The following is a 15,808-nucleotide window of genomic DNA, read 5'->3' as shown; positions in this document are numbered from 1 at the left end:
GAGATATTACTAAGAGTATCTAGAGGGATACCCCTTATTTCTTTAAGCAAAGTCTTGGATGATCATTTATCAGGGAAGTTATAGAAAAGATTCCCATTTAGAAATCCGAGAGAGACTAGATGGTCTCAACAATTTCTTCCAACTAGGAGATTTTATAATTTAGTCCAACTCCATGAGGACTTTGAATGGAGAGAGGTTAAGTGACACAATTCTTTGGTGGAAAGAATCTTCCGATTTCCATTCTAAGACCTCAGCAGGGATTCAAGAGGAGGAGGGCCTTTCAATCACGCAATAAAATTTGAAATATAACAAGTTTGTATGGTCCCCTTAAGTCTCATTGGACTTAATTTTCAATTCAATTCAGAAAGTAATGCAAGGCCTTATATAAAGTTCTAAGAATAGAAAGATACAAATAAAAAAGCAAAACAAAATCTGAATTAGTTATTTCCTCAAGGAGATTAAATTCTAGTGACTACCTGTTAAGTCTATGGTCAACAGTTCACTGGTTCCACACAAAACTAAGAAAAAGGGCCAGATCATAGCAGACTATCTAGAAATGAACTTTCTGGCATTACTGAGCCATACCCAATCACGACTTTCTAGAGACCCTGACCAGGACTAAGGAGCAAGTGGAAGTAGATCTCTCCTGACGCTGGGAGACTTCAGAACAAAGTAAGCTCCCTGGGGCACTACGCAATTGTTAGGGTTTTTTGGTTTATTTTTTATAATCGTCCCTGGACACAGCTGTTCTTAGGTGTTTAATAAATACTTGTTCGCTCAGATTGGTCTGGAGTAAGCTTTGTCTTTTCAGCAGCCCAACACCAAGAGTGGGAGATGGATAAGGATGGGAATCAGCATACTGTCCACTTCTTTGCCCTGGACAATTCTCCAAACTAGTCCCCGGAGTTTTGATTTTTCTAGGGGACAGACGCAATAGCCGTGCCAGCCTCAGACTCAGCTCCCACCCCACCCTTTCTTTCAATCGCCTGGCGGAGCTGGGGAAAAGAGGCGGGGCTCCAGCCCGGTGTTGTCCGCATCACCTGGGGCCGACCCCCTTCTCTCAGGGGAGGAGAAGAAAGGCCCGCTCCGCCCTCCCGTGGGCATGCAAAGGCTGTATGTAGCTGGCACCCAGGCATTCAGTGCAGCGTAGGGTCCCGGAAAAGAAAAGGAACGCGAGCCCCAGCTCCGCCACCGCGACCGGCTAACTCCGCCAAGCAGCATGAAGATGCACTTCAGCATCCCAGTGTCCCAGCAGCGGCTGGACACATTAGGGGGTCGCTACGTGGTGCGTGAATCCTGGGGCTAGGGTGAGACGGGAAAAATTCAGACCAGGTTGCCTGACTTCTTTTTCACAGTTAACGTATGTATGTCTGTTTATCTGTGTGATTTCAGCTGTACTCGGTGTACCTGGAAGGATTCCTCTTCTGCAAGGTGCGCTACAGCCAGCTGCATCGTTGGAACGAACAGGTGAGCGTGAGGGGGAGTGCCCAAAGGGTTCGAGAACCAAGGGCGTCCCCCAAAGCTAGACCACCTTCCTATAGCCCAGGAATCTTCCTGCACTTTGGGTCTGGAATTTGACTAAGGATATAGGACTTTGCTTTCCACTTTGATATGGGGAATGGGGGATGGGAAGTGGAGAGTTTGGATACCTAAGGGGCTCAAGAACTAAGGTGGGTCACCAGAAGTTGGCATTCAGTGGGTCATGGCAACAACTCTTGGGCCAGAAGCCTTTCTGCAGTTTGGCACTAGGACTGGACTTAATTACTCAAATATTAAAATATAAAATTAATAAAATAAGTCCCCTTGGGAAGGCGCAAGTTGGGTGGGGAAGGAGAAATAGGGCAGGGAATTTTTTTCCCCAGCTGATTGGCTCGGCCAATTTATATTTACATACAGATACTTTGACTTAACATTTGCTCTCCTTACTGCCTTCTTTATCTGTGTGACCTGTGTAAAATATAACTTACTCAGGTCTCAGTTTTCTCATCTGTGAAAAAGGAAGAGGGGCATGATCGAGAATAGGAATTTTACAGATGAAGGAACAGAATCTTGAGGAGGTTGTAATTCCCAAGGTCATATTTCTGGTGAATGACAGAAGGAGATTCCGATCTTGGCCTTCTAATAACTTCCTGACATTTAAATAACACTTTCAAGATGTACATAGCATATAGGTATATATATATACCTTACTTCATTTGATAGTGTGAATGACCTGGATTCCTCTCAGGTACCAGGATGAACCATGGCCATCTTCTTCTGGCCAGAAAGTGTATGTAATGCCTTTTAGAAATTACTAAACAGGCAGGTGTACAGGGTTACTCTATCTGAGTTAGTGAGGAAGTGTTTGTATTAGGAAGAGAACCCACGATTTCTGACTCCCAGGCCTGTGCTCTACTCCTGAGACACAGCTTATTTTAAAGACTTAGATTTCCTATTCCTTCCTCATTACCTTTGAATAGTGCCATTTTTTTTGTGCCACTTTTTAAAATGAGCAAATTGCCTGCACCAAATTTTTTCCACATAGATATAGTAGCCCCAAACTGGGAACCTTGTATATGTTGGTGTTTATCTTTCTTCCTGTACAGAGTTCCTTAAGTTCCCATTAAACAGGTGTGTCCTTATTATTTGTTTTCTGGTGGTCATATTCATAATATTCAAGTACTGACAAGTATGAATGCCCAAGCCAAAAAGAATGACTGATCAGGATGATATTTAGGCTCTTGGCAATTACTTTACTTTGTTGTAACAGATGTTTATTTCTGGGTTTAGGATTGCCCATCTGTCATTTCGTTTTCCTAATCTGGTGGGGTAAAAAAAAAAACACACACACACACGACACACACATAAATTGAGGTAATTGATTAAAGAAAGCATTTATTTTATTGTATTTTGGAAAACAGGTTTAAGTATATTAGTATGAAATATATTAGTATGAAATGTGTTTGGGTGATGAGAATGGTGATATGATTCTTTGTGATAGGTGATTTATAAATTGTGGATTCAGAAAATTGAAATATTGTTAAGTGCTTTTGACCAAGATGTGTATGACTGGCTCTAGAAATGTTTTAATGTCAATAATGTGAAAACCAAATAGTCACTGGGAATGTGGGAGTCAAGAGGTCAGATCAGTGCTCTAGAAATAGTAGGTACTTAATGCATATTGTTGACTTTTAGGGATTTGGGTCATATAGCAGGGACACATTCAAGTGTATACCTGTAGAATAGCATAATGAGAAACTCTACCTTCAGGGCAGCCAATAGGAAACATCTTGAAGAATTTCTGAATAGGTCTCTGCATAGCCAATAGCCCCAGATAAAAATTATCTGGTGGGCGGCAGTTGTGAGGTTCTTTCATTCTATCTGGAAACAAAAGAAAAGAGAGATGATGGTAAATCTCTGCTCCATCATTTTTTTTCCCTTGCTTTTTCTGCTTTAGGAGCTCTAAATTAGGGATTTAGAATATTTACGTGGCATTTAATGAATAAAATTGGCCATGCTTCCTGTGGATACTAAAATGGATGTTAAGAGATATCCAACAGTGGGGCGCAATATTTCTCAGTCCTAAAGTAACAATTTTCTTTGCAACATCCATCTGGAAGATTTCTTTGTCTTTTTTTATTATGACTTTTTATTTACAAGATATATGCATGGGTAATTTTTCAGCATTGACTGTTGCAAAACCTTTTGTTGCAACATTTCCCTCCTTCCCTTCTCCTCCTCCCCCAGATGACAGGTAGACCAATGTATGTTAAATACGACATATGTATACATGTCCATATAGTTATTTTGCTGCACAAAAAGAATCGGACTTTGAAATAGTGTACAATTAACCTGTGAAGGAAATTGAAAATGCAGATGGACAAAAACAGAGGGATTGGGGATTCTATGTAGTGGTTCACACTCATTTAGCTGGTTTGGTTTATTTCTGCTCTATTGGAACTGATTTGTTTCATCTCATTGTTGAAGAGGGCCATGTCCATCAGAAATTGATCATCATATAGTATTGTTGTTGAAGGGTATAATGATCTCCTGACCCTGCTCATTTCATTCGACATCAGTTCATGTAAGTCTCTCCAACCTTTCTGAAATCATCCTGCTGGTTATTTCTTACAGAACAATAATATTCCACAACATTCATATACCACAATTTATTCAGCCATTCTCCAATTGATGGGCATCCACTCAGTTTCCAGTTTCTGGCCACTACAAACAGGGCTGCCATAAACATTTTGGCACATACAGGTCCTTTTCTCTTCTTTAAGATCTCTTTGGGATATAAGCCCAGTAGTAACACTGCTAGGTCAAAGGGTATGCATAGTTTGATAACTTTTTGAGCATAGTTCCAAGGATTTCTTTGTCTTATTGGTGTAAATTTCTTCTCTTTCTATTCTTCCAGAATGAATAGTTTATAAGTAGCTTTCAGAATTGACAAAATTATCAGTACAAGAAGTAAAGATTCAAATAATTCTTCTCTTAATATGAGATTTTAAAATACCTTTCATTTTTTATGTCACAGTCATTTCTGAATATACTGCCAAGTGATGGATGAGGAATCAGGAAAACCTGAAAATCCTGCCTCAGACAGTTGTTGACTATGATCCTGAACAAATCATTGAACTTTTCACTCAGTTCTTCTGTAAAATGGGGATGATAATAGCTCCTGCTTTATATAGTTGTGGTGAGAGTCAACTAAAAATGTTCTGTAAATCTAAAAGTGCTATATAACTTTTTGGAAATGCCCATAGTATTTAGTCATCTAATCAAATCATTCCAGTTGTATCTGACTCTTCATGACCCAATCTGTGTCTTCCTTGGCAAAAATACTAGAATCGTTTGCCATTTCCTTCTCCAGCTCATCAGGAGGTATTATAAAATGTCTCTTCTAGCACTAAAATTCAATGAAAATGACAAAATGATTTGGCTTCAAAAATTATATGTAGAGAAATAAATAACAGGCAAAAGATCCAGAATTGTGGACCATGAATTCAAAATGAGCATTTAATACTGTGTTTGATATGTGTGGGTATGGATGGGGGTGGTTTTGTGGGTGTGTTAAAAGCAAGCACAATATTGGTTTACAGAAACAGAAATATAACTCATAGAAAATTTGAGGGAGCCTTCTCTCTAAATTTAAAGATCTTTTTGTGAGTACAAGGTCCGGTGTTATACCTCCCCTTCCCCCCCACTTAAATAAAATATTGACACTTTCAGCAGATCATACTTTTTTTTTTCAATGTATGATGCTAAATGGTACCAAATTCATAATCCTCATATAAGATAGTTGATTTGACAGTTGGACCCTATCTTTTCCTCTCTATAACTAGACCCTCTACTTCATTCAAATTTTCCCATTTCTTTTTCTCTGAACAAGTCAAGAGAATTCCTATTGCTTTATCTTTGATCAAGCTGTCCTTCTGGGAAAAAAAAAAAATCACTCTCAATACCTCTGCTTATCTATCCCTTACTCCATCTTACATAACCACCTACTCTCTGAGATCTCCTTCAATATTACTCCAACTCTTGGTAATTGATTCTTATTCTCTGTTCCACTTAATGTTTGGATCCCTTATTCAGTATACACTACTTGTAATGTTATTTATTCTTTTATGTCTACATTCTATCTCAACGAAGTTTGAAAGTCTTTTTAGGATAATAATTGTATCTTGTGCTTCCTTGTGTTCCCAAGCCATTATCCTATTATAAGAGAAGTCATTGGGTCATAGATATAAACTACAGGGAACTTCACAGGCCATCTTCTTTAATTCCTCCCTTTTATAGAGAAGAGGAAATTAAGTTTCAGGGACATGAAGTATCACAAAGGTAGGAAGCATCAGAGATGGAAGTATCTAAATATGGAAAATATGTAGGAAAGATGGAAATATGTAGGGTCTCTGTTTTCACTATCTTGTGGTGACCCTCCAAAAAATTCAATACATATTTGTTGATGATGACAAAAACTCTGTTTTCAGATGACATGCTTATGTGAAGTTAACTCTCACAAAAATGTACTTCTGTTTAAAAAGGGGCATGAGGTGAGATGGTATGGATGGCTCAAGTGTTAGGAAATATACAATGTAATCTGACATAGTCCCAATCCTTAATGATTTAAAATTGTTCTGGGGACAGAAAATGAGACATAGCACAATTCATCTCTGCTGCCAGATGGATGGTCAATAGGACAATCACAGCACATGTCCTTTTGATGGCAGGTCAATAGTATTATCTTCATATAAACAGCACAGCATGGCATTATGGTTATTGAGCAGTGGGCTCAAGGTATTACAATGAGATTTCAATATCCACATCTTTGTTCTTGAAAACAATGCAACAAATAATTTTTAAATCATGAAAGAGCAACTATTTTCAGGGATCTTCTCAAATGTTTTTGAAAGATAAATTGAACTGAGTTCTAGAACTATCTGATTCTTAACTGATTATTGAGGATGAAACTAATGGTTCTTTTGAAACTCCTGAAAAATACCCAATTTTGAAAACTTGAAGAACTTGTGAAGTTAATGATTAACTTTTGGCTAAGTAGAGTGCCCAGATATTTATAGTGTGTTTGTCTTCCCACTCAGACTAATATTGTATTGGTAGTGGAGGATAGTGCTTGAAAATTCTTTAAGCAGCTAGCTTAAGCTGTAAGACTGACTAGAGGGGATTTCAGCGAGGAACCAGTATCGAAATTCGAATGATTGTCGACTTAGCATCTGACCTCTCTGTCCCACATGATGTGCCTTTGGCAGACTTGCTTTATAACAGCCTGACAACAGAGCCAAATTTGCTGATGCATGCACTATATGCTACTCATTAGATTAGAGTCAATTTGGGAAACATCTGTGACTTTTATGAACAGATGCTAAGGCAGACAATTACCTTTTAAATATCAGTTAATCAAGAAATAAATAGGATGCAAATGAGACAAGAATTTTTTTTTTAGTTTCTATTTGAATCGTATTAAGAGTTCTTAACTCTAAAGACCCCCTCAAATGTGGGACTTTTATAGTTTCACTCCTTTCCCCTTTTATTTCTTTGAGTGTTCCTATAAAATGTGCTTCATTTTTGTTTATCAGAAACAAAACTATTTACATGAAATCTGAATTTCATATATTTAAGCCCAGAAAAAGTTTCAGGAGCCCTGTTTAACAAAAGGTTTAATAAAAGTCATTTAAAATATTAGATCTCCTGAAATGGAGCACTGAGAGGTCAGATGATTTGCCCAGAGTCACCGAAAAGCAGGACTTGAGTCCAGATCTTCATGGTGTCAAGAATCTTATATCTATATCTATCTATAATGCTCAGCTGTCTCGCTCGCTTTTTTTTTTAAATGCCATAGTCATCTAACTGATAGAGAGCAATGGGGCACTATACACATGATATATAGAATCATTTTTCTATTTTAATTCAAACTCTTGTCTCCATTCAGCCTAAGTTATTTTATATATGGCTTAAAATTTTGCTCAATAAGACCAAAGTAGGATAGATTTTAATAGGGGCAATAGCAGCTATCCTACTTATTTATTACCTGTATGATTTCAGGGCAAGTTACTTAACTTTTCTAGGTCTCAGTTTCCTTATATGCCCAGTAAGGAGGGGCGACTAGATGATCTCTAAGGGTTGAGCTTTGCAACGTCAGCCTTATAATCTTTCCAGATCTAAATTTATGCTTCTGTAATCCTACTCCAAGTTTGGTGTTTATAGCTCAGAGGTGACAGGTTGGACTTTCCTCTTCTTCCTCTTTCGTAGGGACCCAAGCGATTTTGTGCATTTTTTTTTCTCTTAGTAAAAAATACTGATGCATCTCAGTTTTTATCAATAAATAAGCAAATGACTGAAGATACAATTTCAATTATTTTTCTTACTTTATGGAATCCCAGTCCCTATATGATTCTATGGAGATGAAGCTTTGCTGATGAAGGCCCACCAAAGAAAGCAGTGATTGGATTTTGTTCTTGCCTTTCAGTTATGCCTACTGTTTGTGACTCCATTTGGGGTTTTCTTGGCAGAGACAATGGAATGGTTTGCCATTTCTTCAGCTTATTGTATAGATGAGGAAACTGAAGCAAACAAGGTTAAGTGATTCATCCAGCGTCATGCTCATGTCTGAGGTCAGATTTGAACTCATAAACATGAGTTCCTAATTCAAAACCCAGTGCTATATTCATTATGATACCTAGCTACCCTGTCGTTGGATTTAGTAAAAATTATATCAAAGCATTTATGCTTCTTTAGCTGTCTTCTGAGTGGTTCTGGATGGAGGAAATTAAACTATTGACCTCAAGTTGACTTATGTAATTTGATGATCTTTTAAAAAAAAGAAAAAGAAAAAATAAGGAAGAAAAAGAAAAAAAGATGAACTTGAGGAAATCTGAACATTATTACTTTCACTTTTTAAAAAATCTATTAAAAGGCTATTTGTATCTAAGGAACTTGTTAAATAACTAAGGTAGGGCAATGGTGTGTTGATTCAGGGCACTAAAGTTTAGAAAACACTGGGTGTTTTTCTTCATATTTCAGCCTATGGCCCACCTGCCCTTCTGCTTTCCAAAAAGCTGCTAATTCTTCAACACTGTATAAACCATGCAATAACTACCCTAGGCAGTCTTATCTGCCTGGTAGCTACAAATGATTTCTTCCTGTACTAGTCACAAGAATTACTAGTTATGACTCAGTGCTTAGATGAATTTCGCCCTGAGCTTGTGTGTAGTATTTTGTGTGTGTTTTTATTTTTTGATTAATTTATTTAAAACTTAAAATACAAAATAGAAAAAGAAAAAATTGTCATGTGGAGAGCAGAACATGAGAGGACTCAAAATATAAAGTAATCAATTTCCATTTCAAGAAAACCTATATAATAAACACTATATATTGTATTCTTTGCTTCCTTGTAGGTTTTCTTTTGTTTTCTAGTGAGGACTTTTTATTTTATTTTTTCTCCTATTCTTCCCTGCCCCTTCCTTCCCCAAGAAGGCTATGATTAAATGCAAATACGTACATACATATGTACATATATATGTATATGTACACACACACATACAATATGTGATTTTTTTTTCTGAGTCAATTGAGGTTAAGTATGTGTATGTTTTTTTTAACCTGGTTCAGAAGTGTACTAAATTTGAAATTTTAATGGTTTGACCTTCCAGCTGAGACGCATCTTTGGGAATTGCCTGCCTCCTTTTCCACCAAAGTATTATCTCGCAATGACCACATCTATGGCTGATGAAAGGAGGGATCAGCTGGAACAGTATCTACAAAGTGGTATGTATATGGAGTTTTAAAACATTTTCCTTTGTGGTGTTAAAATTCTTGCAGTAACACTATTTCCTCTTATATGTGATCCATTTGCCTGTTAGAACATGATCTTGTTTATAGCATGGACTGTTTCATTCTTCTCTTTGAATCCTTAGTATTTAGCACCATGCTTGACACAAGGTAATTGCTTTAAAAGTGTTTCCTCCTTACCTTCTTCCCTCCTTTCTTCCTTCCTTCTCCCTTTCTCTCCTTCCTTTCTTCTTTCTTTCCTATCTTCCCTTGGTTCTTCCTTTCTTTCCTCCTTCCCTATCTCTTTATTTTTTCCCGTTTCTTCCCTCTAACTTTCTTTTTTCCCTCCTTCCTTCTCCCCGCTCTTACCTCCTTTCCTTCTCTTCTACTTTCCTTCCCCCTCTTCTTTCCCTCCTTCCTTTCTCTCCCTATCTTTCATTTTTTCCCTGCTTTTCTTCCTCTTTCCCTCCCTCCCTTCCTTCTTTTCTTCCTTCCTTCCTACTTCCTCCCTTCCTTCTTTCTTTTCGTTCCTTCCCTCTCTTCCTCCCTCCCTTCCTCCCTCCCTTTCTTCCTTCCTTCCTCCTTCCTCCCTTCCTTCTTTCCTTCCTTTCTCCTTCCCTTCCTCCCTCCCTTCCTCCCCCGCTTCCGCCCTCTCTTCCTTCTTTCCTTCCTTCCTTCCTTCCTTCCTTCCCTTTTTCTTTCCTTCCTTCCTTTCTTCTTTCTTTCCTTCCTTCCTCCCTCTCTCCCTTTCTCCCTTCTTCCCTCCCTCTCTCTCTCTCTTCGTCCCTACCTCTTTCCCTCCCTCCCTCCCTCTTCATGACCCCCTTTTGAGATGTTCTTGGCACAGATACTAGAGTGACCATTTCCTTCTGCAGCTCATTTTACAGGTGAGGAGACTGAGGCAAACAGGATGAAGTAACTTTCCCAGGGACACATAGCTAGTAAATGTTTGAGGCTGGATTTGGACTCCGATCTTCCTGAGTCTAGGGCTGACTCTTTATCTACTGCGTTACCTTGTAGTAATAACTCATGGGTACAATGCCATGCGTGCAGTAGACTTGAAATGTTTGTTGAATTGAACAGAGCATTGGAAGGTTCACAAAGGAACAAGGATGGTCTGTCCAGTGGAAATAAATCTAGCTCTGAATTCAGAGCCATTTAATAAGTTGTGCTTACTACCTGTGTGACTGAAGATTTTTGTTGACTTTCAGGCCAGACTTTCTTTGTTGGTAAAATGAAAGAAGTGGACCAGATAGCCTCTGGAATCTTTGCCAGGTTTAAATTTATGGGTTTACATTCTCCTCCCATTCCCCCGGAATAGCTAATGCAAGTTTCATAATCTCCATTTTGCAGATGAAGAAACTGATAATTGGAGAATTGAATTGGCTTATCCAAATAAATGTTATAGACAGCATCTGATTTCTCAGGTTTATCTTTCAGGGAGAACTTTCTGCAGTAGGAGGGCCTTATACTTGCATTTAGACAAAAGGGATTGGGCTTACTTGACTGTCATGCTAGAGATAACTCCATTCCTGCTAGAGCACCTGAGTAAAGATTCAAAATTCACATTGAATGTGTGTGTGTGTGTGTGTGTGTGTGTGTGTGTGTGTGTGTGTGTGTGTGTGAAATAAAAACATTATAGCTAAGCAGGGACAGGTTTCTCTCATCTTCCCATGCTAACTCCAATTGATGTCCATTATTTTCTAGTCCCTATGGATCCAAACATCTTGAAAAGTGAAGTCTTCATCCGCTTCTTTAAATTGCTGCAGCAGGTAAGTTTGACCTTCTTTAGAAGGCTGTCAATTGCCTAGAGATATTGCCAGTGATATGCTAGACCAACAAGAGAGCTGGTTGTTAAATTTTCAGCCACATATTTATAAGGTAAATGAAACTTAAGCATGTTGCAAGTATCTTTTTTGAGAGCCAGTTGTTAAATATTTATCAGCATATTGTTGCACTGAATTCTTTTCTTTCAGCTGTTGGTGCTTTATTTATTTTGTTGGCTGAAGAATCTAAACCCTTGGACATAGTTTATTTAGATTGAGTTTTTCCTCATCTTTTGCCTCACTGGGGCTAGAGGTGCTTGATAGAAATAAAGAAATTTCATGTAAGAGAATAGTGTGGGGCTAGAAATTCAGACTTTCAGCATTGGTTCTGCTCCAACAGGATGTATGATCATATATAATTCACTTTACTTTTCCAATCCTCAGTTTTCTCCTTTGTCAAATGAGGGAGTTTAGCTGTATGACCTCTAACATCCTCTCTCAACTCTAATACTCTAATTCTCTGAATCCTAGGAAGTAGGAAATTCTAATTGGCTTTTTCTTCCTTCTCGAGTTGGCAGAGACCTTGTTCTGTCTAAATCTTCTACATCTCAGAATCATAGCATCATGGGAGCAAGTCTAATAGTGCAAATACTATGGTTCAGTGTAAGGAGCTCTCAGTTTGAGACACAGGACCTGGATTCAAATCCTGGCTCTACAAACTATTGTCTGGGTCATTTAAATTCTCTGAGCTTCTTTTGATTCATCTAAAATTTTGGAGGTGAGGGGATGGAGGATTGGGTTTGTTATTGTTGTTGAGTCATCTTAGCCACATCCACCGCTCCATAACTCTTTTTTGGGGGAATTTCTTGGCAAAAAATTATGTATTGGCTCTGTCATTAGAATATGAACTCCTGGAAAATAGGGGCTGTGGATTGGCTTTCTTTTTATCCCTAAAGAGCTTAGTACAACATCAGATCACATACTCAGTGATCAATAAATGCTGAATGAGTGAGTGAATATACTAAGATATATAAAAGCTGGCAGTTCTATGGATCTGAGGGCTTTGAGAAGTGAAATCTTTGTGTTTTTCTTTCCTTCAACAATCTTACCTTCATCAGAGAGAAGGTGAATTCCAGGTTGAATGAAAAGCATTTCATTTCCTCCCTGGTTTTGAGCAGCAGAGAACACCATCCTCTCTTCATCCTTAGCCTCTGGCTTTCTCCATAGATCTAGGTTCCAACAACTCTGTTGGCTGAGCACATTAGTCATTCGGATAGTATGTAAGGGACTGACTGTTTTTCTGCCGGCTTCCATATGCTTGTCTGAATAGCAAAGAACTACACTGACTATAGCTCCACAAAAACACTGTTTTTCAGTGAGTTTGAGCCTCAGATTGGGGAAGGGCAGGAGAAAAAGCAAAGAGACACTATGTGAGGACAAGAGGGAGATATAACCACCTTGTTTTCATGGCCAAGCATTCATTCAAACCATTCCTCAAATGAGTTAATAAGCTGTGCTGTGGACCCAACTTTCAGTCACTTAATCTTCTTATTAACCAACATTAGCCCAACTGAGACTAAGGAAAACTTAAAAGGTTTGAGGGGATGCTTTTGATGAAGATTTCAAAAGGGTTAAAAATTAGGAGGTGGGTGGGGGAGAAAGAAGGCGTCCTTTAGTGCTTGGTCCCCACGGGGAGAAACACTGCATATTTGTTTTCATCATAGGAAGAAATAAAGGAGATAAGAGCTGAAGTTATAGAAGAAGCAAGGAAGACAGAGCTAAAGTCAGACTGGAGTAAAATGGAGCAGTCACTTAGGGATGCTGGTGGGAGGTAGCAGCAAACATGATGGCTATTTGTGTATCACCAGCACCTAGTGCTAGATGTAACATTTCTTTTAGTTCTGATCTCTGGGAGTGAGTGATTGGACGTTAAAAGTGCTTGATAAACTCATAGTGGGACAGCTCGGAGGGATTTCAAAGACAGGACTCATTTTACAGAGGAAGAAAATGAGACCCGAATTTACTTATTGGATTGGATAGAGGTGGCTGTCTTCCTTGATCTATCAATTGTTGGTTCCGATGATTAGGTAATATAAATATCACCACCAAAAACAACCCCAGTGTTTATATAGCCAGGCACTGTCCTAAGCACTTTAGAAATATCATCTTAAATAGGACCAGGAGATCATTATATACTTCAACAACAATACTAAATGATGATCAGTTCTGATGGACGTGACCCTCTTCAATAATGAGATGAACCAAATTAGTTCCAATAAAGCAGTAATGAACTGAACCAGCTACACCCAGAGAAAGAACTCTGGGAGATGACTAAGAACCATTACATTGAATTCCCAATCCCTATATTTTCGCCTGCCTGCATTTTGGATTTCCTTCACAGGCTAATTGTACATTATTTCAGAGTCCGATTCTTTTTGTACAGCAAAATAATGGTTTAGTCATGTATACTCATTGTGTATCTAATTTATACTTTAATATATTTAACATCTACTGGTCATCCTGCCATCTAAGGGAAGAAGTAGGGGGAAGGAGGGGAAAAATTGGAACAAAAGGTTTGGCAATTGTCAATGCTGTAAAATTACCCATGCATATAACTTGTAAATAAAAAGCTATAATAATAATAATAATAAAGAAATATCATCTTATTTGATCCTCACAACAACCCTGGGAAATATGTATTACTATTATCCCCATTTTACAGATGAGGAAACTGAGAGCCAAATGCTTATTTTATTGGATGAAAGAGGCACTGCCACTATCAAAAGCAGCAGCATTTATATAGCCCAGCAGTATACTAAGCACTTTAGAAATATTATCTCATTTGATCCTCACAACAACCCTAGGAGGAATAAACCACTGTTATCTCCATTTAAAAGATATGGAAACTGAGACCCAGATACTTATTGGATTTGATAGAAATAGCTGTCAGTCTTGAGTATTCAACTATTAGGTCCAGAGATGGGTTAGATAATACCAACACCAACATTTCCACTACCAATAGCATTTATATAGCATTTACTATGGCCAGGCTCTCTGCTAAGCAATTTAGAAATATTATCTCATTGGATCCTCACAATGTGAGGAATGCAATATTATTATCTCTATTTTACAGATGAGGAGACTAAAGCAAACAAGGGTTAAGTGTTTTGCCCAGAGAAACTATTAATGTAGTAAGTGTCTATGGCTGACTTTGAATTTAGGGCTTCCTAATTTCAGACCCAGCATAGTATCTACTGAATCACCTTATGTGTCTAGGTGCTCAAGTGGCTATCACCCTATGGGAATGGCTGTTTAGAGAGGACAAGAGAGGACAAGAGAGGACTAAGTTTAGAAAAGCAAGCTCTTGTAAGACCCTGGGTAACTGAATCAAGCCCACAGTAGATGAGAGGGAGACAGCCTATGTTGGGTCAGAGCAATATTAAACAATGAGCAGGACTTTCGTAGCAGTATTTTGGGAAATGTTTAACAGTTCTCTGGGGGAAAATGTACATTGATACACTCTTATCTTCATTATTAACATTTTCTCCTTCAGTTTCTTAATTTAGACAGTCAATACAACAGTAAATCAAGCCCTGATAAATAGCATTTACCAACTGCTAAGGTATGAATGTTTACACTGAAAATTTAACAATCTGCTCTCATGAACTACTTTAAGCTAGGTCCAGCATACCACTGGATTCATGATGCATTTAAGGGATTTACCAATCTCAACTCCTCTGGTGCTGCTTTTATATTTTCAGCACATTTGGTACCTATAAATATGTGGTCTTTAATCAAAAAGTTTTTGGTTTTTGCTAGATAATTATAGGTCTAGGGTAGGGAGCAATTTTAGAGGGGTGGGGAGTTCTTAATCCTTTTTTGTGTATATCTGGGACCCTTTGGAAGTCTGATGAAGTTAATGAATACTTTATCAAAATAATATTGTTAAATAATTGAAGGAAATGCTAAATTATAGTTAGAGGCAAATAACAGTAAAGCTGTGGTCATTTTTCTTGACAGACTCATTGAAATTATCCCACAGACTTAGGACATGGTTTCTAGGACCCCAGCAATCTGTACTTGATCTTGTCTGTTTATCATGTTGTCAGTGATGTATTGTGTTATGTTATGTTGTGTTATGTGTTGAGAATTTAAATTACAACAAAAAGAGTGACAGTCAGGTGCCCTCAAGGAGCTCACATTCTAATGGGGCAAGAGAATACCCAAAAGGATATTAGGGCATGGAACAGCCATTTCCATGGAGAATGAGTACCTAGGCAGGTAAAACCCAGAGAAAGAAGGATGGCTTGTGTGGATCCTTCCTCAAAATAGAAATTCCAAGAGAAAATTACTAGTGGTAAAGGGGAGATTGGGGCAGAGGAAGAAGGCATATTTCATGTTGGTAAAGTCCAGAAAATGAAAGCAAACACAAATAGATTTTGATAACTAGGACACAGAGCCAAACTGAATAAGAAGAAATCTTTTCTTAAATCAAGTATAAACTTGAATTTAAAAAATCAGCTTCATAAATGGAAAAAGAATGGCTTGACATTAGAGAAAGAGCTGGAGGTTTTAGTGAATTGCAGAATTAATATTAAGAGTCAATAGTATGAAGCAGCTAGATGTGTAGATCTAGGGGGATCATGTAGAATTTGAATTCAGGGCCACCTAAGTTCAAATATAACCTCTGATACTTATTAGCTATTCCCTAAGGTAGGTGGGATACTATATAATGAGCCAAGAATATTAATCTTCTTGAGTTAAAATCCAGCTTCGGA

The 15,808-nt window shown here is 38.1% G+C and overlaps 1 protein-coding gene across 2 annotated transcripts in view; it reads left to right on the top strand.

Moving 5' to 3' along the window:
- The first annotated feature begins 790 nt into the window (after positions 1–790).
- The window catches only part of SNX31 (sorting nexin 31), a 76,960-nt gene continuing 61,942 nt past the window's right edge, over positions 791–15,808 (top strand). The window contains exons 1-4 of one of the 2 annotated variants that reach the window (XM_051970933.1): positions 791–1,285; positions 1,393–1,467; positions 9,147–9,261; positions 10,972–11,036. In XM_051970933.1, the coding sequence (XP_051826893.1) occupies positions 1,220–1,285; positions 1,393–1,467; positions 9,147–9,261; positions 10,972–11,036 (321 nt within the window). In that variant the 5' untranslated portion in view covers positions 791–1,219. The remainder of the gene's footprint in view (positions 1,286–1,392; positions 1,468–9,146; positions 9,262–10,971; positions 11,037–15,808) is intronic. The other variant, XM_051970931.1, reaches the window with a different exon arrangement.

This window comes from Antechinus flavipes, chromosome 1 (assembly GCF_016432865.1).
Source record: "Antechinus flavipes isolate AdamAnt ecotype Samford, QLD, Australia chromosome 1, AdamAnt_v2, whole genome shotgun sequence".
NCBI classification, from domain to species: Eukaryota; Metazoa; Chordata; class Mammalia; order Dasyuromorphia; family Dasyuridae; genus Antechinus; species Antechinus flavipes.
This window is presented reverse-complemented; position numbering and strand designations above follow the sequence as displayed.